This window comes from Lepisosteus platostomus, chromosome 14, assembly GCF_059453375.1.
Source record: "Lepisosteus platostomus isolate fLepPlt1 chromosome 14, fLepPlt1.hap1, whole genome shotgun sequence".
Classification (NCBI taxonomy): domain Eukaryota; kingdom Metazoa; phylum Chordata; class Actinopteri; order Semionotiformes; family Lepisosteidae; genus Lepisosteus; species Lepisosteus platostomus.
The window spans coordinates 26490713-26517747 of NC_142624.1; the positions used below are offsets into that span (position 1 = coordinate 26490713).

General features: G+C 37.9%; 2 protein-coding genes and 1 long non-coding RNA gene across 4 annotated transcripts; all 3 read right to left on the bottom strand.

Annotated features, from left to right (window-relative positions):
* Positions 1-407: 407 nt before the first annotated feature.
* On the bottom strand, positions 408-13075 carry gorasp2 (golgi reassembly stacking protein 2). 2 transcript variants are annotated; one of them, XM_088605331.1, is made up of 10 exons: positions 12876-13075; positions 9790-9870; positions 8128-8331; positions 6134-6220; positions 5438-5568; positions 5218-5350; positions 4634-4757; positions 3407-3493; positions 3113-3235; positions 408-1373 (listed from the first exon to the last, which is right to left on the bottom strand). In XM_088605331.1, the coding sequence occupies exons 1-10, from the start codon at positions 12936-12938 to the stop codon at positions 1063-1065; spliced, it is 1344 nt and encodes a 447-aa protein (XP_088461457.1). In that variant the 5' UTR covers positions 12939-13075; the 3' UTR covers positions 408-1062. The 2 variants fall into 2 exon arrangements, with proteins under 2 accessions (XP_088461457.1, XP_088461458.1); XM_088605332.1 differs by lacking the exon at positions 12876-13075 and adding an exon at positions 12685-12836.
* Positions 13076-16491: 3416 nt separating this feature from the next.
* Positions 16492-22922, bottom strand: LOC148649110 (mitogen-activated protein kinase kinase kinase 14-like). Its single transcript, XM_088605333.1, has 7 exons — positions 22721-22922; positions 21628-21797; positions 21271-21421; positions 20884-21029; positions 18566-18683; positions 17638-17738; positions 16492-16627 (listed from the first exon to the last, which is right to left on the bottom strand). The coding sequence occupies exons 1-7, from the start codon at positions 22887-22889 to the stop codon at positions 16607-16609; spliced, it is 876 nt and encodes a 291-aa protein (XP_088461459.1). The 5' UTR covers positions 22890-22922; the 3' UTR covers positions 16492-16606.
* A 2320-nt stretch (positions 22923-25242) lies between these two features.
* Positions 25243-26617, bottom strand: LOC148649111 (uncharacterized). Its single transcript, XR_015926302.1, has 3 exons — positions 26563-26617; positions 25934-26230; positions 25243-25371 (listed from the first exon to the last, which is right to left on the bottom strand). It is a non-coding gene; the product is annotated as an uncharacterized LOC148649111 (long non-coding RNA).
* Positions 26618-27035: the final 418 nt, after the last annotated feature.

The window sequence follows — 27035 nt, forward strand, 5'->3', positions numbered from 1 at the left end:
AAAACATTAGAATCCAGCAGATATCAGAAACAGCTTCGTGCTTGTGGACAGCAGGTAACAACCAGAAAAAAAAATGGAATTCAGATGAAAAGAATCAACTTCACATTTACTCCATCAAAAAAATGCAAAAAAGATGTAACTTTTAAAATGAAGAATAAAATATCCTAAAATAAATCTAAAAAGTTATATAATTAATTATATAATTTAGTGTAACTGGCTACATATGTGTGGCCTAAGACTGCTCACATCACTTGATATAAAACCATTAAATATCCTCTCAGCACAGAAAGATTTTTAAAATGTTAAAGATACCCAGTGGACTCAAGAAGTTGTATAGTCAACCATATAATCAAAACCAGAACAGAAATAAAGTTAAACTGAAATATGAATGCTGAACAGGTACAATGTAAAATTCCATTATTTTATTGCTTGAGTATGTGAACATTTTTTATTTTTATGACCGGTAGCCTTACAGTGCCACCTTCTGGCTTCAACCTATACAGCAGTTTTGTTTAGTTTTCTACTCTTCCAAACCAATTCACACTGGATTGCTGAAACACAGCAGCTACAGGAAACGATGGTCTTGTTTTTATTGAATAAAAAGACAGACTGAAATTGAACTGTACATGGAGATACATGATGTACATGCCAAATAATAAAAACCATGTTGGAAAAGCAAAAAAGCAATAAAACTTTTACGATCCATTTGAACAAAATAAATGTGTATATTACCAACAGACAGCAATCTTTCTCCAAAATATTGTTAAAGAATGGAACAGTCTTAGGGGTAGAATGGAAAAGATAAAATTAAAATAAATCTGTGAGGAAATATATACCTACATCTATGCTTATAGGAACATATGCTGGAGGCTTCCTTGAACATACTTGTGCATTCATTATCTTTCATTTTACCTTTTGGATCTTAGCCATTCTTTCTCCACAATTTATGAGATTAATCCAAATCCCATCTGGCTGCTCTTACACTGTACAATCTTGAGAGTTTCAGGATCTCGCTTGTGGCTAAATAAATAAACACAACCCGGCCCTGTGTGGCGCTTATCGTTAGGAGGACTCAGAAGAAACTTGTGCGTCTGTAGTCTCAGAAGAGTGCATTTCACTGGTTACCGATGTCTCTGTCATTGCTGCACTAACTGGGGTCTTGGAAACTGAGGTTGCGTCCAAGATGAGGGCTGGAGTTTGTTCTACTGTGGCTGCTGCAGTAGCAGAAATAGAAACCGTAGGGGGGGTGAAGTCAGAGGGAAGGGGTGTTACACCTGGGACCAGGGGCAACTGAGTCGGAAATACAGTAGGCATTGGAAGGGAAGCTATTCCAGGCAGGTTTATTGGTGGCAGTTGAGCGAGTGGTGCAAATCCTATAAAAAAAAAAAAGATATTGTGGAGACAGGGATGAGTTCATTTATTGCACCTTCCATTGCAAAAATAAACAAGCACAGCATAATGCACGACACACACTGGGACGATCACAATGTACACACATTACCTTGCCTATCAAATAAAATGATCACAGTAAAATCACTTTTGGAACTAACATACCCATTTTCAACACAAGGTCATTGGGGAGCCCGAGTCTGTCCGTCCCATGCAATGGACACAATGCAGGATAAACCCTGGACAGGATGCCAGTCCATGGCAGGGCAGACAGACATACGCACTCATACCAGGGCCAACCTTACCAGAAGTCAATTTACCCTACCAGTATGTTTTTAGAACTGTGGGAGGAAACTGGAGCACCAAAAGGAAATTTCACACGAACCCAGGGAGAACATACAAACTCCACGCAGATAGCACCCCAGGAATTGAACCCAGAGCCCCAGCGCTGCGAGCCAGCAATGCTAACCATTGTGCCACCATGCCATCTTGGGTGTGAACTAGTGCTCCCAAAATCCAATTTAAACATTGGCTGAATACAATCTCAATAAAGAAGAAAAAGATTTCCTATTCTACCAAAGCATCCAATTGTACATTTTAACATTTTTCACCAAAGCATCAGATTAAGGGTTTCTGCTAAAAATCAATGTACAAGTACATGTGAGATCCTGAACACAAAAGGCCTTATAGTTTACTTCCTTGAGACACCCTCACGATACTCAGAATACAGGCGATATTCAACTGTTGAAGCAAGCTGCAGTTTGTCAAAAGAGCCCTGCAGTTTTAGAATATGAAGGTGAAATTACAATTAGAAAATGCATTTGTATCAATCTGAAACATTTTAGATAAATACTTGAACTTATGTTAATTAATTTTCAAGGGAGTAGTACATGATAAAATCTGACGACCATTTTACAGATCAAAACATTGCTGAGTAACAAGTAGTGTTTCTGAAAAGACGATATGGTACATTTCAATATGCCATTATAAAATCTATTTTTTGCATAAACTAGCTTATCTTTTGTATGTACTGCAGCTGAAGAAGATTGAAAGCAGTAAAAAGTGTAGTTATATTAAATTTAGCTTTGGGAAAAAGAACAGCAGTTTCCCTGAACCATGTCTTCAGAAGTCATCTCTATAAACTCTGAAACCCCTCTTGAAAAATAAAAGCAGCTCATGTCCTCCATTCTCTATGAAAACTACAGCTGGAGAGGAGGTTTCCTGATGCACTTAATGAACCATGGGTACTTTTCACTGACGTATTTGGTATTTCTAACAGAAGCTTTCTTCCTGTAAATGACTATATGAAAAGCTCTAATGAGTTTCCTCACTCATTTTTTCCTGTCACTTGCTGCTGCCAAATATAAAACTTATATAATGCACAAAATTAAGTTAAAAAAACAAATAAAAAATGGAAGACTTCTGATACTGCGTGAGCTCTAAACAGACATTGTGTAATCAGATCTTGACACCTGATGTCAAATAGTTTTTTTCAATATTCTTCCTGTCACTGCTGGTATTATTCTAGGGCATTGTTTCCCTGAAATGTGGGTATCTGTATATAGTCATACTGTTTGTAAAATATAAATAACCTTTATCATCATTTTATTCACTCAATGTATACAGAATCTTTATTATCTGAATAACTCAAACAGTAACACCAACATTAAAACTAAACTGAAAGGTTTAAAAGGTGTATTCGAGCCTCGGTTTTTAAACCTACCTGTTGTTGGAGGATTGCCACCAGAGACTCCTGGTAAGGACACTGGAGTCAAGTTTGGTAGAGTGATATTCAAGTTTGACAAATTGGGTATCGTCTGTAGACCTGCTGGTAAGGGTATCAAACCTGCAAGTACAAGAAAATGAAATCATTGGATAAAGAGGATAGAAAATGGATGTCTGCACAATGAAAGTGTTCCCGTTGAAAACGAGATCATCTTATTAATTTAATTTCTTGAAAAGAGAATGCCTAAAAAGTTTAAGCTCCTATAATACCAACTTTAAAATACAAACTCACCAGGTAATGTGGCAGCTGGATTAACTGATGGCACTGCACTCCCGGAGACACTGGTTTGAGGAGGCAACAGTGGAACAGTTGGGACTCCTTGAAGAAGAAAACAGTGAAACATCTGCTGTCATTTTGAAAACATAGCGATGACATGATGTCATCTAGAACTTGCAAAATGCAAAGCTTTTAGCGAACCAAACCTATAGGCAAAGAACATGACAAAACCACAAATAAAGAGTCAGACCCCATGAATTGTGCTATATTATGCAAATCCAACTTCCTACTAAAATGACTAAGCAGTTTATATATACCTATGTCCACAGATAGCACCAACAGCAAAGCAACAACTTCAAAGGATTAATTTTGTTTACTAAGGGTTCCTCTGCCATACATCAGCCTTGAATAGAGGTTCAGAGTGCTTTGCTAGCATAAAGAAAATTAATAAGACCCTGTAACAGCAGACAGTTAAATACCCATTGATGAAAACTGCAAATTAGACTTGACAGAAATGACATCTTGTAAAACACTTTTTTACTAATGCATTTTAGAGCAGCGGATATCAGCATTTTATTTTATGTGAAAACTGTACTTGAAACTACATATCACAATAGACGATAGCTAGATCAATTTCTTGATTAGCTCAAGGGACCCACATTCGTTTAGGGGTAGTTACAACACCTCATGAGAAGGCAAGATATGTGATAGCATCATCATCATCAAGTTCTTGTACTTCAGGCATTTCACAATTTTTCAAAATCGGTTAGAACGCTTTGTATGGTGACCTTTAAAATGCAAAGAGCAGCCATTCATACATCCATTTTCAGCACTTAAATCACCCTTAAAGAGTTGCAGTGGGCAACCGTGGCATCATGACACCGAATCACACCCTGGACTGGATACCAGTCTGTCATAGGGCACATACATTCATTCACACACGCAAAGGGGGTGGGACAGTTAAGAGACAGCAATTAACCTGAACAGGACATATTTGCATTGTAAGAGGAAATCAAAGCATATGGAAGAACTTGCAAACTCCCCACAGAAGGACCATCCAGACAAAATAAACTCCAGAATACCCGTCATTGGACGGCCATGCTGACCACCTGTATCATTGTGCCGTCCTTACAAAGAACTACAGCAGTCAAAGCAATCCACGTGAAAAAAAAAAACAACATGTTCCAAGGTCTATGAGATCTTTCTCAACAACAAATTAGAAGCTATGTCTTCCATAGTTACCTGTATGGAGTACGTTTGGAACAGCAGAGGGAGCCGGACTGATGGACAAGCCTGCCATTCCCTGCTCCAATCCGGCAGGAGCGGAGGACACAGCAGGGGGTGGACTCACAGCAGAAAGCTGCACCTAAGATAGACGTGGATTTTGCTGATAAATGGCAAAGGTCATCAACATCAAATGAAGCGGTGTAATTAACATCTAGTTTTCGAGTCACGGTTTTCTGTGCTACCTGCATTGGAACGAGTCTTGTAACTACCCTCCTTATAAAAACAGTATGCAGTGCTATCTTCATTGTGCAGGAGAAACCAGAAAATTATCATAAACGACTTGAATCCCATGAAAAATGTCTTGAAGAAAATCTGGATATTAACAATTTATGTACATTAAATGGCGCATCTTTTAATGTGCCTTGCAACACATCATTATCTCTTAGCTTCAATGCATTAGCAGGACGGCAGGATTGTTCTCATCGCCACGTAGAATATCAATTAATATATTAAATCAGAACTTAAGACGGGAGAGTCTTCTTTTGAGAGCCTGGAGTCTGTTTACATTTGTAATCTCCCGGTAAGGCAGAAGGTCTTACCTCCGTAAAGCCATCTTTAAGTGGACTGACAGGTGCACTAGGTATCTGGCCAGGAAAACTGATCTTCTTTCCCTCTTCAAATGGACGTGTGGGTATCCTATGTAAATAGCCATAGCCAATCCCACAGCCTAAGCTTTAAAAAAAAGAAAGTTTACATGTTTATCATCTCCTCATTATTTCTTCCTTGCACTTACTTTGAGGTAAAAAAAGTATCTTGTACCTTCCCTCTCCACCCCACGCTGTGTTTGGTGTGATGACCACTTCTCGACAATTGTCCGTGTCGGTGTTATATACGTATAGTTTCAGGCCTTTTCCTTCATGCGATTCAATGAGCGAGAATAGATCTTCAGACTACAAGAAAGGAATCCACATAAAAAAAAACAAAGGTAAAAACCCAGCCTAGTACAGCTACTTTGTATCACACCAATTATAACATCATATCCTTATTTGTGAATTTAACTGATAGGGTTTTTTAAATTAAATTTAAAATATGGGTTGAAATAGAAAAAGCTAAATTGAAGGCATTTGCCTTCTAAAATGAAGAATTCCCTTTATGAAGAGGATCTTTTACATTGAGCTGCAAGTTTCTCCATAGTGCAAACTACTGCAATTCAACAACTTCTGTGAGCAACTTCACCTCATAATGGAAATGGCCTTCTACAGATTTCTGTCGGAATAAATATATATTCAAATCCAAATTTGGATGAGAAATGTAAGGCCTCTTGCTAGGATGACTGAGCATTCTCATTTCAAATCCAACATGTATAGTGTAACACTCTTTTTATGTCAATATGTGACCAAAACTTCTAAACATGGAGGTTGACACCAATGCTCACTTGAGTCTAGTACCATTCAAACACATATGTACACACAACAGACAAAACAAAAACTAAGACTCCCAAGACTTGCTTCGCACCTCATTCATCACAGTGTCTGCCCCGATAATATAATCAGTGTGAGGTCGCAGGCCTGCTAGGGCAGCAGGGGAATTTGGCTCCACTTCCTGGTAACAAAAAAAGAAAACTTTAGAGAACGTAAAGTACCCAAGTTTTGTCTCAAGCAGTTATGGTAGAATACAAAGAGCGGCGAAGACATTTTTATCCAACGCGAAGCATACCGATTTATAGGCAAGCTACTGTACGTTTTTCTTCCTCAAAGCTGGATGCAGGCTGATAATGGCCAAATATTTATAAGCAACAACAGTAAATTAAACAGATGGTGCAATTAGCCCATGACGCGGTTCGTTTGATCAAGGCTGGAGTCCAAATATCTTGCACATTAGACTATCATGAGTCTCATTTTGAGTTTTGTTTTGAGGCAGGATTTTGAAAAAGTGGGAGAACAACCTCAGTGATCCCAGTGCCTAACATTAACACTTTTCTTCAAACTCCACTGCTACACACACACACACATTAACTGTACATACATCACTAGTGAACAGAACATAATAATCCATATTATTTCATTATATATAACCTATAAATATGTGAAAAAATAAGAGCATTACATCAGAAAATATCATACCAGTATAAAAAATATTGTGAGACCACAATTATAACAAAAGCTATGACTGAGCACCAAAAAGAACTACCAGAGAGCTGGGCTAACACCTTATACTGTTTAAATAAACCCAACAGACACAAATGGGACAAATTAAAGATATTAAGAGAAAATGACATCAATGACCTACCAACAATCAAGTGAGCAAAATGACCTCTCGTTTACAACCTCTAATGTTCATATGCATTTTAATACATAAAATAATGACTGCAAGGTATAGTTTTGTTGTCATTTGTGCTGTTAGTTACTTGTAACTCTAATAATATTACAATGCCCACAATATTTAAATTCCATGTTTATTACCTAGTGACGCTTGTACACACAAGGCTCATTAAGAATTAGTTGAAGGGTTGGGTTGCATCAACTAATCTATGCATCTGATGCTATACTTTCCAGGGGTGCCTGAGTGGTTCAGCCGTTTAAGGACTCTTGCCAGAACACAGATTGAGCTAAGCAATTCATCATCATGGGTCAAGCCTGAATCATGTCACTAGCTGCACGACTGAGAATCTCCAAGATGCTGAGAGGTTTGGGATAAGTCAGTTAGGCTCTTGACTCCCAGCAGCATGGTGTCCCCCGTGGGAGGGACACACCACATCTCTTCTGTATGCGTCTGATTGGCCTATAACATGTTAAAATATGAACACTTCCTCTTTGTCCCCATGTGTGTATGCAGGGTTTTTTACTGTAAGCCAAGACGTAAACACATTCTCAACTCCAAATTGAGTGCAGTGAACAAATATAATTATAGATAACATCTATGAAATAATTCCCAATTTGCGAAAATTCCAAGTACATGAACACTAAAGGGAGTGTGATAGTAAGTTTGCAAAATTTTGGGTTTCCAGTAATTCAGGACACTACACCCAAGGTATAGACCTGGCATGCTTCTCTTTAAAAACATCCTATATCTTATTCTTTTTAATTATTAATTCAGATTCAGCAAACTGATACTATAAGGAAAAACAGGAAATTGGTTATGGGATTGTGGAACTCATACTATAGCTTCTGTCAAGAAATGACTGGATGACTGTCCTAATCTCATTTGTAACCCCAATGTATTTCATTTAATTAAATCATTCATTCAAATTATTTACTCACTACTAAAACACATCAGAAACAAAAAAGAGGCACGGAAAAAAAATTAGTTGTTCTTTTCACAGAGAAATTATCATGGTCGTGACTTAAGACATCGCCAAACAATCAATGAGCCTAAAGATCAGCCAAAGCAACTATTGGTCAATTTACCAACGAAGCAGCTGGTAATGTCTGAAACTTGGTTTGCCTGAAATGTCATCTAAGTCGACAAAAAGTCAGAATCTGTTCTTCACCGCCAGTCAGAATACTTACTAGCACATGCCAGACGTTTTCATTGGCACCCTCAAAGCTGCAGAAGCGTATGCTGACTCCGAGCAGGCCCTGCCCACCCCACATGTTGCTGGGGGTGACTGTGGTCTCTCTCAGTTCAAGCGTCTTGCTGCTGTATACCAGCATTTTCACCGGCTTCTCGACATTCGCTTTCAGAAGATCTTTCAGAGTGTCATTGTCTTTATTCTGCAAGAAAATCATTGAAAGCATAGCAACGCAAAACGTTGATGGAAATCATATAGCACGACCTGTAAATATCTCACTTGAACTTCTCATATGTAACTGACAAGAAATTGCATTTCTTACTTACAGAGCATTTATCATTCTATAAAAGATGCAAAGACTCTGAACAGAAATTTGAGTAATTTCGTGTAAAGAATGTATTTAAAATGAATATTTGGAATGTTTACGTCTTCCTAAAAAACAAGCTGAGTAAACCTGTGAAACTACCTTTCTGAACCTTTCATTTTTGGGAGCAGAGGTAAGTATATCCCTTCAAATTTAAGTCTATACAATTAAGTCTATAAAAAGTCTGCAATTTCCCTCACGGGATCAATAAAGTATCCATCTATCAGAACTGGTCTCTCGTACATTAAAGCAAACAAATCTGCTGAGATGTTCACAGTGTTGTGGCCTGGACCAATGTTAAAGGCAAAACAGGATGTGCAGAGTACCTAGAGTAGACAACTCACTCATTAAAACAGTGCTTGCAAAGTCAAATTAATTAAAATGCATAAATACTTTCATTAGAATACACTTATGCAAAATGCAAAAAAGTGTTCAAGGATCTAATGTCAATGTTCAGACAAATCTCTAAATCTGTACTGCCTCCTTGGGCACTTTCACCTAATTAAAGATATTTCTGCAACTGAACTTCACAAGTGCAATTTTTAGAAACTTCACTCTACAGAGCAGAAAACTATTTCTAGGGACTGTAAAACAAATTCCGCCTCGCTACTGAAAAATAAAGGCCTTTGCCTCGTTCTAACTTATTTTCTAGTTGAAACGATATGATAGAGAACTTTACTTGCCTGTAAAAGCTTATTCTACTCCAAGAGACACCATTATCGATCACAGCTAATGGTTTTCTTGGAGTTTTAAAGGGGTCGTGACAATCACTGCTATCTGCTCATGCTCTCTGTCACATCGTCACTTGAAACAGCAGTGTAGGCTTATCAGCAATAGCCTAGAGTCATGTGTTAAGGCTCCGGGCTGTTTGTCTTGAGATGGCCAAATCATGGAGAAACCTGTAATATCCACAGCTGCCTTCCCTACAAGCCCTGTTCACCAAGATTACTTTCATTATCTTGACTTGGAGAAGACCAAGCCTAAACTTTTAAAAACCAAGGATTATCCATCATCCTTTTATCCACTAAAAGGCTAGACTTCCTGGTTTTGCAAGGCCAGAATGGAGCCAATTGTGGTGCAACTCACAGGTTCCCTAACAGGTTTAAGATCAACTCTAAAGATGGTCCAAATTCACATTTATTATACAATCAGTAAAGGAGGCACTACAATTAACAGATCAATTACACTTATTTAGCCAACAGCAACTTTTCTATGTAAAACAGAAGAATAACACTAGGAAAAAGCAGATTGAAGAGGACTCCATAAGAGAGTAAAGGCTCAGTTGTACAAACTTACCAATCTTGTATTATTAATGGAAACAATGAAGTCAAAGAATGGTTCAAGTCCTGCCCTGTGTCCTGGAGAATTCTCCTGCACCTGAAGAACAACAGAAAAATGGTAACAAAGTGCCCTATTTCTAATGTCCTCAAAGCTTTACAGTCATTACAATGCAATTAAATAATAGTTAAATAATTAGTTTCCCACCCATATAGCAAGCACATTCATTTTAGTAGACAGGTGAAACCTTTGGATGCATTTGAGACAGCACAACTTTCTAAGTATTTTACATGGTTATTATCAAGACACAAGCCTCATTCAATGCCTGTCTTAAGAGTATAAGCATCAAAATACTCATTTTCAGCATATGGAGGAAACGCAGTGCTTTAAAGTAGAATTTAAAATAATACAATGCTATAACGAACACTTCAGATGGTAAGATTCTTAGTGAAAAGTCTTCTACAACTTCAATGGACTACATACCCAGGACTACCGTTTTAATTTTCACAATAATTATCTTCAGAAAGTAGGCTATATCGGCAGCAGCAACCACATATCAATCATAAAATTAAGTTAAACTTCCTGTGTACCCATTAAAAAGTAAAAAAAAACCTCACATATCACAAATTTTTCTGAACACAAAGTTTTGTACTCAAATAAATTGCTATTTTAATTAGTAGAAATTGCATACAAATTAGATTCACTTTTCACTTGTCTTGCATGCATAGCAATTAATTTGACATAGCTATTTCAATATGATAAAATCATATTGAAAGCATAATTATTAAGCTAACAGCACTACAATAGGACACTTAGATCTTGAGATTTTTAAGTGTCTTTTATTTAAAATTTTAATCCAAGGAAACAGAAAATAATTTAAACAGGTTCTATTTGGAAATACAAGCAGCCCAAGGTTCTGTTAACTCCAGCTCCATACAGACCACAGTGGCTTGGCTTATTTTAAACTATTTGTCTTTTCAGTTAAGTGTCTTTAGGGCTAGGATAGACCCAGGTATCTCAGTGCTCACTGAACAAGAATAAACCAATTAAAATTCAGGACCTTCGATAATCTACCTCTAAAGACATGACTGTTGCTCTTCAAACAGGCCCTGTTTTAGCAAATATCACTGGACATTTGGGAAAAAAACAACAACGAGCTGATTTCACAAGTTCTTACTTATCCGAAAAAGAATCTTATCTTACACACCGGTTCTCAACCTGTTATACATTTATCAGGCTTCTCTAAGAAACTTTCATGTTCCCAGAGGCAGCTGTGATCATGGGCTGTACACATTATGAGCTCTAAAGGTGTTAGAAATTCATATACTACACAGTATCTTCTACAGGGGGTGTTGCCTCCTCTCTATACAATATTAGTCCTGTCTCATTTGCCGTCATATGAAAAGAGAACCAGACAACCTGGATGGTGAAATTGAGTGAGCTACCGTCTGGGCAAACACTTTCTTCTAAAATCACACCAGCGGATCTGGCTTGAACTTACACAGAAAAGCTAAATTACACAAAATACAGGTGGTTTCATATGAAGTTTGCGTTTAATCTTCTCTCTCACAGGCACTTGAGAGTGAGACCTACAGACTGACCAAAAGCGTGGGACACTATTTTCAAGTTGTGTTGCAAACCCCACCTTCATCAAGCATTGTGTGTACAATAGGCACAGGGATGCTGAGTAATTTGACATTTGATTACAGATTTGAAGTGCTCAAAACTAATGCTAGACATCACCTCTACCATCTATAATAAATGAGTTTCACAACAGTACACTCATTTTCAATGCCAGTTTAACACACAACACGATAGGCCTTGATTACGTGAGCTTATGAATAAAGATGAAAAGCGGTTATTTTACTCAGAGTGCTTTTTGACCACTGGGAAAAACCCCACCCAGTGATCATCTATGTGTTACAGCTAGCCATTACAAAAGCTACATGAAAACAATTGCTAGACTCCCGTCTCCTTATAAACGCTGTCACCTGGAAGCAGTATCTATGCTTCATTACATACAAACTTCTTTTCACCACAAGGCAAAACTGACATTGGGTACACATCATCACTCACTTCGTTCTCAGTACCAGAAAACTCACTCAACTCGTCGCAAAGCAAGCAAATTATTTTGACTTTCTCTCATTTCACGGGCGCAAATGTAGAACTTTAAGAAAAGGCTTTTAGTAGTAAACCAATTTTGTTGTCACTTTCAGTTATATATTTTCGACATTATCCTATCACGAATTTTCTTGAGTTCACTGAATCTCATTTTTTTTTTTGCTGCGTAGTCCTTTACTAGAATTCGGGAGACTCTATACGACCAATTAGATCCCAATTCGAAATCAAAATAAAAAACAGAACTGATGAGATTACATATGAGTAGTTAAAAGCTAAAGCAACTAGAGGCGTAAACACCTTTTCTCGATACCTTCTTGCATGCTTAAAAATAGTTTTATTTAGCACGTTCATTGACCGGTTTTACAGGTGTTGCATGTCGGTCAACAGATGACTGACTTTAAACACGGTGCGTGAGAAATTCAGGCGCAATTAAAAAAAAAACACTGAAGTACCTTCTTCGATTTTTATATATTTTGTTGTACATTATGACATTAGACCCGTCCACTGCACTCTACGGTATTACATCCTCCATCGTATGCATTACACGAACAGTTCTCCGAAAATGCACGCCTAAGTACACAATAGTTCCTGTGAAGTTTATTTATATGTACCAGACAGTATTCCAGAATGACAGAAATATGCAAGGATAATTTCTCTAATGGCTGCGTACGTTTCAGATAGAGTACAGCTCACAAAGAAGTATTAGCAGTGCAAAGGAATTAATAACGACCGTTAATTAAGTGTGCATCTTCTAAACCCTCTGTATTATTTTCACTAAATAATCAAAATTACCCTCAACGATAACGTGGTGAAATGAAGACCTGGGCGCCGGGCTACTCTCTTTTTCTACTAGGCCGCAGCAACATCCAGGGCCTCGGGTTGGTGGCTCTGCCTATTTCTACTGCGCTGGAGGACGGGGTCGTGCAAACTTCCCCCTTCCTAGGCTTCAGATCTTATCTTTTGGAAAAAAGCAAATCGCATACTCTGAGAACGTGGTAACCCTCGGAACCTCCGCCGGGTATCTCAACACTCTGCGATCCCCCCATGCCTCCCGGATTCCTGAATGTTTACAGCACAGATGTAATCCTCCTCGGATCCTGACCGCTCGCAGCGCAGAAGCCAACTTCTCCGTCAGCAGCAGCCAGTCAGGGCTCCTGTTACGTGGCACTCGGATTGAGGACCGAGGGAATGCTGGGATCGTGGAGCCTCAACCTTATCCCCCTGGCGTGTACCGCGAGTTCACCCGTAGTTGGTGCTACTGTACACCGTCATTGATCAACGATGTACCGTAAGTATTATTTTAAGGAAGCCTGGATGAATTATTTATTCCACAATTGTAGCGTATGAGGATTTTTAAACCCCTTATAAGGAATGGGATTTAGGGCAAATTGCATAATGGCATATAGAATTAAAAAAAACGCTAATTCATTAGCCCCACTGCATCTTAATTTGTTTTCGAGAACGAAAAAATACCTCGACAGCTTAGTTTGGTTTATTTGTCATATGCACAAGTGCAATGAAATGCTTATTTGCAGGTATGCTTCAATGCAAAGAAATGAAAGAAAAACACCAAAACTTCAACACAGAACAGCAGCAACAACACCAAAGCCTAGCCTGATCTCGTCATATCTCGGACGCTCCACAAGACCATAGGCACGGGTCAGCGCTGGGATGTGATGGGACACCTCCAAGGCAGACTCCAGGTTGCTGCTCTCAGTAGTGGTGACAGGTCAGGAAGTGCTCTTCTCTGGCACAGAAATTCCATAACCTGTACCCCATATGTGAGGGGACACTCTGCTATAACAGGTGCCATCTTTTGACTGAGACATTAAAGCAATCTCCCGCCTGCTTGGTCATTAAAAATTCTGTGGCATTGCCTGAAAACGGTGTGACCTGGCTAAACTCGACTCTGGACTTACACAACTTGGAGTCCCTATATTTCCTGTTGCTTGTGCACAATGGTTTCTCTGCATCACCCTGAGTAGCACTGACCTTCAGTAGCTGATAAAATTGGTGTCTTTTATCACCTCTCTCTTCAGTTATAGAGACATATAGAGCCTCTATATTTAAAGCAGTTCAAGATCCTTCAGGATGATATACATGATATGCAGATTCAGCTGATTCTGATTATTGCATTATGGAAAGATAATGTTCAATTATTAAAAGCAAAGCCTAAGTTTAAAGCGACCAATATCGGAGTTGAATCACAGTTATAAAAGGCACACAAATACCAATATCTCATAAACGTGTTGCTGTACAATAATACTCTAATACCTTTTCAATGCTTGTTTTTGTGCACACATAAGTAATGAGCATGTGATCCCACGAGTAAATGGCAACTGTACCAGCTATAGCTCTGATATTTTAAAGGAGACCAAGGATTTCTTTGAAAGAATGTCAATTACTTCTGAGTGGAGTAGAATGTGGAGTAGCAGATTTATCCAAAGGTAATTTCTGACTCCTTTGGTTGCATTTGTGCAAAAATAGTGTTTGTCATGTTCTTATTTTTACTGGTTTCATTTCCACTAACATTTTTCATCCAGTCTGAATGCCTTTGCTTCAAAGTGAACTTTACATTCTTATACTATGATCCAAGCATGTTTTGGAGTCCTCCCATTGTAATCTGTTGAAGAACCTGGTGCGGTAAAGTCTTTCTTCAGTTGAACTTATTACAGATCAAACCAGCAATGAAGGACTTACTCTTGAAGTGAAATTAATTGCAAACCTCTAATTTTATAGTCCATTCTTAAATTTCAAAATCATGTCCAGTCACAATATTGTAACCCCCTGGGCAAACAACAACAGAAAAGCATAAAACATTTGGCATTATTTGTTTAGAATTATTATTGAAGGGAAATTTGCAGTCTTAGTTAAAGGGATAGAAAAGGGTTGAGTAACCTGGGATTGTATTGTTACTGGATCTTATGATTTAAAAAAAATGTAATATAGCACAAGCCCTTGTTCAGAGGTTTGGGAAGTGAAATAGGCTTGTGCTAAAGACAGACTGTAAAGGAAAGTATGGGGCTAAATTACTAATAAAATAGTAATTTAATTGCCAATATACAATTTACAGTAGATGTGCAGAATGACCTTGAGTTGTGTAAAATGAAATAGTTATTTCAAAATGATTTGCCTTCAAAATTAGACAAAGGGTCTATTAGTATCTTCTGAATATGCAAAATGCTTTGTGTTATATTCAAATAATATGGTAAGATAGCACTAATATGCATACAGTGTTCGGCACACCACGCTAACCATGGTTTAAATTTTGTGCTACGTAAGACCAATGGGAAGCAGATGTTATACAGTATATGTCATTCGGATGGAAAACCTTTCGTGTCAGGTGTTTTTAGCTCGTGATGGAGGAACTAATTGTTAACAGAGAAAGCACCATTTTCAAAGAACAGAAAGAAAAAAGCCTTCGAATCAGAGAGGCAGCAATTACCCAGAAATTTCAGGACAAAGCAGGAACCTTTTAGACTGAGCACAAATACGGTACCTTCAGGTGTTTCATTTTCAGGCTTCTCTGCCTGGTGTGAAAGTTCAATAATTAAAATAATTTCTTCAGTGGCCTTAAAGGTACGATTGCACAGCAACAAATGTTTGTGCTTTCTCTCATAATGTTCAGCTCATATTCTATAAATAATGCATTTCATGGCACATTAACTTGGTGGATGTTTAAGAATCTCAGAATCAATGAAAATCATTTGTGTTTTGAAGTATGTTTTACGCTTCAAAACACAATTGCTTCCAACTGCTTTCTCTCCTTTACGTCCTCACACTTTCTTTATAGTCAGCTGTCCTGAAGTATTAAATGATTTTTTAGAAGTGCTTTACGTTCAGATATACATTGTTGTGCTGATATTTGACATGTACTTTAAGGTAATGTTTGTTTTGTTATGCCTTTTCTCTGCTAAGTGTATGCCTTAAGAAGGGGAATTCACTTTAGTCAAGACCACTTATTATGGGATAGTGTTAACTCATATCTTACATCAATGTCTAAGAACCTCTAGAGAATCAGACCCATGACAGTGATAAAGAAATCAGTAAAAAAAAACCAACAAGATCAACCAACCAAACCAGCAGATCAATAAAATCAACAAACTGTCTCATGAAATCACCAAGAACATGAACATTTATTTTTCATTTTGTAAAGGAACTACTTTCTATAATTGTTATAAAAAATGTACCAATATTTTACAACATCAGTACAGTGCACCTCTTCTGGTAGATTAAACCTTTTCTCTGTAGAAGCATCATCTTTATCCTGGACAGAACAGAATGTAGAATAAAATAGGAAATAATATTGCATAGCTTGGCACAGAATAACAGAATTTGTTTTTGTTTCCGATCTCATTATATGTTGAGGCCACTAACTCTGCAAATGGTGAACACTTACTGTAGAATAACACACAGCAATCAAACTGAAAAGCACACGTTGAGTTTCACTTCATGAGTAACATGTGAATGCAAATGGTCATTTAAAGCTTTCTCAGTAATTTTCCTATTGGACATTTTTGAGCTGTAGTAGTTAGGAATTCCTAAACACACAGCAAAAAAAAACATTTGAATTTGCAACATAATTGTCGCATCCAGCTGCACTTTAGCATGATAAAGCACGATAGTTGTCCATTACTAATAAGAGCAATACGTGAGTAATGAAACTGAACTGCGTTGTATACAGTCTGTGAAAACCCCTCTCCTCACAGAGCAGTCAGGATGTATCTGTTGGAACCTGGAAATAAAACAAAAGATAATACTGTAGGAGATGAATAATGTGACTGTTAAATCTTTTGTTACAAATTATCGTTTTATAATCAGATTTAAATCTGAGCATAAATTTATAGAAAATAGTGTTTAATAAAAATAACTTTGAGATAATTGATGCTCATTTCTCAAATTGTCATTATTCATGCTGTTGCATATGAATAATAATATCTAGAGAGGCACCTGCTTTCTAAGCAATACGTTTTCTTTGCTATTTGCTTCCTAGGTCTCATTGTGATTGGAAGGTGATTGTATACCAAATACAAAATGTAAATTCACTGACAGAAGGGTTCATAGAGATTGTCTTTGGTTATGCAGTACTCTGATGTATAGTGTTGGTTAGATCCAGTTACTCCATCCATCGATTTTCTAACTGTTTTATCCAATTCAGTGTCACAGGGGAGCCAGTGCCTACCACAGCAAGCAACAGGTGCAAGGCAGGATACGCTTTGGACAGGATGCCTGTCTGTGCACACACAGACACAAACATGTACAATCACACCAATATCCTAGATGCCAGTTAGCCTACCAGTAGGTCTCTGGACTGTGGGAGGAAGACCATACAAACACAGGGAGAACATACAAGCTCCATGCAGATGCACTGCGCCACCTCGTCACTCCAGGTCTCCACAACATTCTAGAAAACACCTATATTTTAAGATGACCAAATATCCAAATGTTAAAAGCATATCTGCTAGGACCAGTAACATACAGTATGTATTCAAAAGTGTGTCTGAGTTAACAATGTATTTTGTTTTTAGATTTAATACGAGACAGGGTTGATTAAATTGTGAATTTCCTATCCCTCTCTTTGCACGGCATCGGAATCTCATGTAGCAGAAGCACAGAGGATATGAGATCCCGCATTTGTGAGTGTTGTTAGTACACACACAAATAAATACATTTGTATACAGTAGCAATGTTCCAGTGCTCAGTGAACCCAGCTGTTTCAAATCCGTTCCACCTTCAGGCACTGACCAAAACATCGTCATCCAGCCAGATCTCGGCCGTTTCCACCATCTCCAGCCATTCTTCCAAGTCCTCTGAGTTGCAGGTGGACAGTCTGTCGCGGTGAAAGGCTTACGCAAAAGAGGAAAAGGGAAGGAAAAAGGAAGAAATGGGGCTGAAACCCTGAGGCAGCCAGAACCCGGGTGTTTCTTTGATTAAATAGGAATGTGCAAAGCTAGATATTAAAAACATGAGCAGCTTGGGGAAGGATCAATCAGAGTGGTTTTTCTGTGAGCATATAAATCTGTGACAAGTTACGTGGTGATGAAGCCATTCTAACTGGTTGCGTCTGAATTGCAGCTTCACATTTGCTTGAATGCATTGATAATGGAATGTGAAGCTTTTCCCTTGTAGGTCATTAGATCAATCGAAGCTCTGGCCTGCACTGATTGAATGTCACTACGCCTGAAGGCCGCTGGTGGCCTATGGTGTAGATCACTACAGCACCAAACGGCACCGCCGGGACAAGGGATAGAAGTGTTGACTATTATTGACAGTGCTTCAGGAGGGCTATTGAATTGGATGAACACAGGCACTGCACTAGTGACCCTTAAAATACTTCTCTGTCTTAACCTGACTAAACGTGATGCATTATTAATGTAAGCAGGCAGTACTTTGACCACTGTTTCGTTCTGGTAATTGATGTTCTCGCGCTGGCTGTGTGAACAATAGAAAGGTGTGCATTAACACAGTATCGAACTGTGAGGAACTACAGTACACGTGAGACATTTCCATCAGAAAGGGAGATATAAGAACATATACTGTACACTTCTCTATTTCCATCACCAGCATTTTGGTGGGAATACGTAATATGAATATGTAAATGGTGAAATGGAAGAATTTGCATGCCTTCCTGCATCACTTCAGTACTGTTTAGTGGAAGCGAGCTAGATCTCACCCTTGATAATCTCCGAATTCTCCTTTTCGCTTTCTTTTCTCATTCTGCTCACGCCACATTCCAGAGGTTTGGCGTCCCACATCGAGGTTTTATATACATTCAAAACATGCTTTGGCTCCTGCAATTACAAAGTGATATGGGATTACAAGTAAACTTCCTGCACTTCCAGAATGTTGTTAAAAGGCTTTTACAAGCTGTAGAAGAACATGGCAGTTTAGAAAAAAAAAGATATTGGTGTACAAGGCTTTATTATTCTTAAATATTGAAGACAGGCAGCAGAGCAGCTTGGTGGTTAGCTGTTGCCTCACAGATCTGAACTGGCATGGAGTTTCTATGCTCCTCAAGTCTATGTGAGTTTTCTCACATACTGTAGCATCCTGAAAGCATGCTGGCAAGCCCTGCAATGGAATGGCACCCCTTCCAGCATCTGGTCTCACCTTCTGCCCCAAGGTTACTGGGAGCCTTACCAGAAAAAGAAGTTTTCTGATAACAGATGGAAAGATGGATGGAAATATTGTACATAATGTGATTATGCCACTGTCCTCCAAGAAGATCAAAACTCCCCAATAGGCAGGCAGTAGAACACAAAGTCCACACAAAAGGATGTTTTCAATGTACACCAAAGGCGTTCTTGTGTTAAAAGAGATTCCTCCTCACATCTTCACACCTCTGCCATTTTACTAATTGCCTTGAAGAACGCAACAGTCAGATTATAAAGGCAAATACTAAGACAGATAAAGACATCGCCACACATGTAGCATTCATCAGTGAATAAAACATGAACCTTAGTGTTCAGCTCATTTTCATGCAGAAGGCAAGCTACAGACATTCTAATAATGTGCTTGTCATTTCCTCCTGGAATTTCCCATGCTTTAGACACTGCACCCTGAAACCTTATGTAGAGGATTCTGGTAGAAGCGAGGGTCTTGGGACAGTGTCATGACCCTCTGCCTATCAGGATGTGGCCTGTCTCTCACTAAGCCAGCTTCCTGCTCTGTCTGGACTTGTTTGCTGGTCGTTGGAGCAGAACATCTCATTTTCCGGTCAACTTCTCTCACAGACAGACCATCTTCAATCATGCCAGTAGCATCCAGACGATCATTACTCAGCTGGGGCATGGTCATATCTTCTGCTGTTCTTCCATTAATTAAACTCTCTTCTCAAAATGTCATTTTTTGAACGGGTATTTAGACATGTCCCTTAATCAGATCTTCTTGGCAATCTTAACTCAAATACCAAACGCTGAGCTTCTGACATTTTTATGAATTCAGATGACCTGAGCTTCATGTTCTGTTATCCTAAGGGGCAATTTTACTTAAACAATTGAAAATCTTATCTGCTCACAATTCATAATGTATATTATATTATGTATGTGCCCGATGAGTTATAGAAGTGAAATGTAAGCAGCTTCCATTATACTGCATGTCAGTAAACCAGTATCTCCTGAAAATGTGATTTCTCTTTTTATTCTGGGATTTTTTTCCAAGATCTTCAACATTTATGCTGAAGAATTGAAACGTTATTTTAAGATTTCTGATAAAAATAAAATTCAAGTAGTAAGAAATGACTTTGTTGAACCAATACAATTTGAAACTTGATATAATGCTTTCAATTTTAGGTGATACCAATATCTTGACTGTACCTGCTTTTTTCTCTAGAGGATGTAAAGTGTAAAACAATGGGGCAAGTGTCACTTGAACCTTGATTTTTGCATGGAAAATATGGTAAAATGCAATTTCCTTACTATAAAAAGAACATCATGGATGACCTACTTCTTACATTCCCAATTTAAATAGATAACAAATTAGGAAAAGGTCAGCAATCTCCTAAAATAAAATTTGTGAGCTTTGATTTCTTAATCCATCCATTTTGTAACTGCTGTATCTCATTCAGGGTTGCAGTAAGCAACAGGCACAAGTTGGAATACACCCTGGATGAGACACCAGTTCATCACAGGGCACACACACTCACAACAGGGCCTAATTTTCCTAGAAGCCAATTTTAAATGGACTGTAGGAAGAAACCAGAGCACCCGGAGAAAACCCACATCAGCAAACTCCATGCAGATAGCACTCCAGGTCTGGAATTGAACCCAGGGGTCTTACGCTGTGAGGAAGCCATGCTAACCTCTGCACCACTGTATCAGCTTTGATTAATGCTAAAGGCAAAATGTCAATGAGCCATCGTCATCCGTTGTGATTTTAACACGAAAACCAGTGGTGCAAAAGTATTCTTATCTTGGCACTTGGAGTCTGTAGTTCCAAGAATTAAAGTTCTCAGATGAAGACAGATTTTTAAACAATTCACTCCTTCGTTACCTTTTTTTCTTCTCCCTCTGGAGGGTGAGGCAATGGAGGAGGTGTGTTCAGGGTGAAAGAGGGCTCAGTTGTAGACACAGAGGGTGGGGGGCCGGATTGCAGCTTTTTTATGTTATTTTCAAAGCAAGAGGGTGACGGATATCCCACTGGAAGAAAAATACAAGCCTGTAAATTGTCCGCAATTAAGACAACAACAAGGCTAAGAATGAAACGTAAATCCAGCACCTGAAGAGTTGTAAGAAGCTGTTAAATTATTCCAATTAAGCCACTAATGAGGCCATTACGAGCAGAATTCAAATGATAAACCTGCTCCCCCATCCTTAGAAGAGCAGGATTGGACATCTCTACTTTGGAGCGTGAGAGAAGGCTTCACTAATTCTTCCTTACGGTTCAGCAGGACGGCGTGGACCTCATCGCGCAGAGCTGCTGCCTGTGGACGTTCCTGAGGATTCACTGTGAGGCCTCTTTCGATGAGCCTCCTTGCGTCGTCATGGCAGCCTTTGGGGATTTCAAACAACGGCGGGCTGTGTTTTGCAATCTGGTATGAATACAGTACATTAAGACAGTAAATTGCGTTTAAAAGATATTTGAACTCTGACAGTTATATTTAGACATTTCCAGTAGAAAATACCAGGGCTTTAGGAGTTCAGCGCTCCACAGGAGATTAATAAAACTGAAGCAACGATTTGAACAGAACAGCGGTCTTGGATGTCCAGGCCTGATGGTTTCAAACAAGGCCCTCACCACGATATCCAGAGAGGGCAGATGGTTATATTCTTTGATCCAGGGGTGCCTGGCGTTCATCATGTGGAGAAGGGTGCAGGTGGCGCTCCACACATCGGCCCTGGTGTCATGTTCCTCTTGTGATGCCACTTCCGGTGCCATGTGTGTCTGAGTTCTCCCTTTCAATCTGCCTTTGGGGAATAAAAACAGGGCCCGTGAGATCTATACAGTAAGGGTGCATCTTCCAGGTTGCTGGGAGCCTTACCAGAAAAAGCAGTTTTCTGATAACGGATGAAAAGATAGACAGAAATGTTGTAGATAACGTGACTATAGGATTGTCCTGCAAGAAGATCAAAATTCCCCGATTGGCAGGCAGTACAAAATTCATCTATCACTGCACACTGAGGTTGTTCTCAAAAGCACCAAAGGCGTTTTTGCTTTAAAAGAGATTCTTCCTCACGTCTTCACACTTCTGCCATTCTACCAGTCTCCTTAAGAGCACAACAGTCAGATAATAAAGGCAAATACTAAGACAGAGATGAAGACATCTCCACACATGTAGCATTCATCAGTGAATAAAACATGAACCTTAGTGTACAGCTCATTTTCATGCAGAAGGCAAGCTACAGACATTCTAATAATGTATAATATCAAATTCCTTTGAATCTTGCATAAAAACACTTCAGAATTAATTGATATTCATTGGGGTTATGAGAAAATGACCATATTTTGTCATTTTTTTGGTGACTTGGCACTATCATTCATTCTAATCAATCTTAACCTCTCTTTGGAACTCTCTTCAGATTACCTCAAGCCCGAATGTGCTGTGTTTGTTGAAATTCTCTTTACCACCTGTGTCAATACATTGCAGCTCATTGTCCAAGTCACGGGCGTCGTGTGAAAATAAATTAAATCGTATTCCATGGCTTTTTTTTCAGATGACCATGACTTTTCCAGTCATGGGGAAATCCCAGACAAGACTCCTCTGGCCCATGGGTGAGTGCCTTAGAAGCTTAAACCAGTCACAATCCCCTTTCAAAAGTGATTCAACGAAGGAAAGATGTTTTAAAAATGAGGACCTTAGTGCACGTTTGTCTTTTATTGTGACTCTCACCTTTCGGAATGAACTCCTGCCCAGGACGAAGCTTCTCAGCAAAAGAAAAATCACAAAGAACAAGTTCCCGAGTTGTATCGTTGAGCAGGATATTGTCGCCTAACATTGAAAACAAACAGGTGTGGTCACTAAGGCATCTAGAGGACAAAAATATTAAAGTTTGAAACATTTAGATAATTGTTCACAGCCCTTTGGTGGTTAAAATTCTTTCACATTCATTTTTGATAAGCATTTACTGAATAAATAATATTGTATTACTTTCAATCACACAATTAAATAGAATAAACAATAGTTAATATTGTATCTACATTGTATGGCCATGTATCTTTTATAGGAAAAGGAATCAAGTGATACATGTGAATCAGGAAAAATACATTTGAGTTAATAATATACTAACCAAAAACAATTCGTGCAGTTACTCAAAAATAACAATATCACACAGTGAGGTAACAAAATCTGTATATGAACTTAAACGTAAGCTTCTGGTTTACCTTTGACATCATTGTGAATAATACCTTGTCTATGCAAATAGTCCAGAGCATCTAAAATCATTCTGAAATAATATAGAGCTACATTTTCAGACAAGCAGCCACATTTTATAAGTCCACTGAGAGATCCTCCTGTGCAGAGAGAAGAAAAATATTTGTTGAAAAAATTAATACTGCTCTGTTCCCTTTTTCATTGACTAAGTCAATAACTGTTTTGTTAAAATGGTGTCTCTAATTGATAATTGACTGACCAGTTAGGTTTCCATATTCCTAATAATCAAAAACCTGTGAATCAAATGATTTTCACCTCCTACGGAAAATCAAAAGAAATTGTTTTTTTCAATCCAGAATACTACACACAACTTGGATATTTAAACCAAGAAATCTATATTTTAAATCTATATTTATTTTTCCATATAATACAGAATAATTGTAAAGTTTTCTTTCTGTGTCTTTCACAAAAATCGTAATTAAAACATAAAAAACGCTACATTTCATTATAATACAGGCTTTTGAATTTGTTTTCCGCCTTTGTCTGATCTTAAACTGTTTTTTTTTGTTATATCTCTTGAGTTTGGCACATTTAATTTAAAAGATAAGAATTTTCATCTGGTGACTTGCAGGTGTTTCGTTCAAGATTAGCATCACTTACAGTTATAACTATGCATTTAATAATCATTCTTTTTATATGAAAATACTTTTAAAGTTTCTGATTTCTGGGGTACTTTGCTAATTACTCACAGCAATTAAAAGAGCATTCATGTTCAACGTATAAGCATTGCATTTCTGTGACGTGAACAACAACAATATCCAAATAAATATCAGTTGATTTGAAAATAAAGGAATGCAAGCTTATGTCTTACTTTTGTGTTTAGGTCTCTACATGATTCTGTGTTTATAACATAAAATTACTACAAAGTAATAATGTTGGTGCTGCAGTAGTGTGGTATTTTGTATAAAAATTATTCAGAATAGTCAGATGTATCTAGTTACCATTTGCAACCTGCATAAAGAACATCACAAAATCGCCTTCCAAAATTGCTCCAAAAAGTTCGACAACATATGGTCCACTTAAATCCTTCCAAATATCTAGCTCTTCTGTTTTAAAATCTTTCAACTGCACCTGAAAAGCAAGTATGATTTTTGCAATTTTTTAAGATCAACGTAAAATCAATATAAAATCATCTTAGTAACTGCTGTACTACAATTTATATTTCGTCATCAGAAATATTACAGGAGTCAAAGTTTCACATTTCTTACTATCCTTATAAGGAAGCAGAGGAAGATTTAAGAAATCAAATGGGTTGCACTTTTGGTGTGAATACTGTGCACGAGGACTTGTTTAACTTGAGGTTTCACCATGTCTGAAACACAAAGAGAGGCCTTGAGTTACCTTTAAACAATTTTTCAAAGTAGGATAAACCCTCAAAACAACTCGGTACTTAGAAGCACTAACGCACTTCAAACGTATGCCCAACAAAGATGTTGTGTAAATAATCATCATCCTAGTATAAATCTGAAAACTGCTGAATGCTGGTAGTTTAGCTTTGGTTTCTACTTTATACAAAAAAGTTGATCTTCCAGTGAGATCCTTGAAGATTTCCTTTTTATGTCTAGAATTTCTTTACAGTCATGAAAAAGAGGAAAGAGGTACAAAGCACAATTTAGCCAAGGATATCAGTTCTCCAGATTAGCAGTGTGAGTGGCAGAACTATTAAAAATGCTTCAGCTTAAAGTGTAACAGTTCAGTGCAGGTTTGCAAATTCACATACAAAACTGTTACAACACATAAAAGAATGTGAATGCAGCACCTTGAAAAGAAAGTGACACTGATATTTAATTACATGGTTATTAAGTACATATATTTGTCATTTAGAGCTACTTTATTAATGGCAACTTTATTATAAACAGCAGTTATGCACTTATTAATCAAGATTCGCACCCTCTTGAAGAAAGTGTTACAGAGGAAACCATTTATAATGAAATTTCAAAATGACCTTAAGTAATACACATTTTTTTATCACATACCTTTTTTACAGCACATTTGAAGTGACTTTTCTTGTCATGCACTTCGAAGACAGATCCAAATTTCCCACATCCCAGCTTTGGGCCAGAAGTCCACTGCATATTTTCTCGATAGCAGCCAAACCCTGGGCTAAGAGTCTTTAGGGAATGTAAAAATAAAATGTAGAATATGAATAATGTAGAATTCCTGTTATCAGGACTGCAGTTTTAGATTTGCGTAAACATAATTTAAACTCAGAAATCACAGACTATATGTAATGTAGATGATTTTTTTTCTGTTGTGGATGAACTAAAATACTGAAAGCTTAAGTTCAACTTCAAAATTCAAAATTTAAAATTCAAAGTTGGAAAAATGTACTGTGTATGAAACATCTGAGGCAGTTCCCCTGACCTTGATTAGCAATAGCTCAAGGCTTGGTTCCCGAAACTAACATTATTGAGCTCAGGAGTAGTGGGAAACGGGGTCTGTGAAACCACTGGTGTAAGTTTCAGAAACAATGAAAAAGCACTGATGAAATGTGAATGGAATAATACTGTACTGCACTAATAGCAAGTCCACTATGTACTGAAAATGATTTTTAGGCATTTATTACATTATTAGCCTTTACTGAAAAAGCATACTTATTTAATACATGTACATGCTGTCATTTGAAATGTAGAGTTTCAGAGTAAGGTTGCTTACTCGACTACTTTTACTCACATTCTTGAGCAGGACTCCTGCGTGCGAGTTATTATCTGCGCGATGTCTCTTCTGAAGCTCGGAACAAAATGCAGAAAACTCCAGGAGTTCTTTGTCTCCCCCATGGGTGACTGTTGGCTCCTCTCTGGAGGGCGAGCAGGAAGAGTCCAGGTCCATGCCAGACACTCTCTGTCCAGAGTCTTCCGCTGTGTCATTAAGGTACTGGAACAGAACGCTGTCTATGCAGGACATAGATAAGGCAGCACTCTGATGTGGACAGTGAAGTGCTAGACAAGTTGATGAAGCCAAACACTGCACCTGAAAAGAGATGCATTTTAACTGGTACCTCTGAATGTTCATTGGCATACGTGCCTACATCCTGGAATGCCATTAAAACATTTAAACATTTGTATTTATTGCAGGTTGGAAGCATTTTTACAAACACAAACTACATTCCTGAAGTAGAAATTCCATACGCTGGCTAAATTTCCGTTTACAGTTCTATGAAGTGAAAGTGGTGAAGAAAAATCAGCTGAACAGAAATGGAGTGCACCGAGGTGACCATTTAAAAAAATGTTACCTTATTGTAATATTATTGGGTTCTGATTCAGTGAGGCTGTACAATAAAGAAGGACAGAAAAAAGACCTACCTTCTCAGACATTTTAAACTCCAAGTGCCCCTGCCCAGTTAACCTGTTTTCTGTGACTGACTTTTGTGCTGCAAGGAAGTTTTATCAGACCACTCACTTTTATTGAGCTTTTAAACCACAGGCTTTCCTGTAGCACCTCATTATATATTTACACCGTACTGAGTTTGTGATCTTTTGTGGAGACCTTTTTCAGTTTTTCATTATGTTGCACAGCAATGACCTCTTAATCACTTTTCTGTTACAGTGAACCTGGTTAGACTCCGAATACAGTTCAATCCGCAACAACCTTACACAGAACAATCATCTTGTTAGTTGAGTTACAACTTGGGCAATCACAACCATAATAATAGTTTAAGTATTATAGATTATTAGTATGAAAGAGTGGGGATATCTAGGAATATCTTAAAACCAGAAACACAACATAATTAAAATGTAAATAATAAATTTATATTTACAAATATAAATAATATATA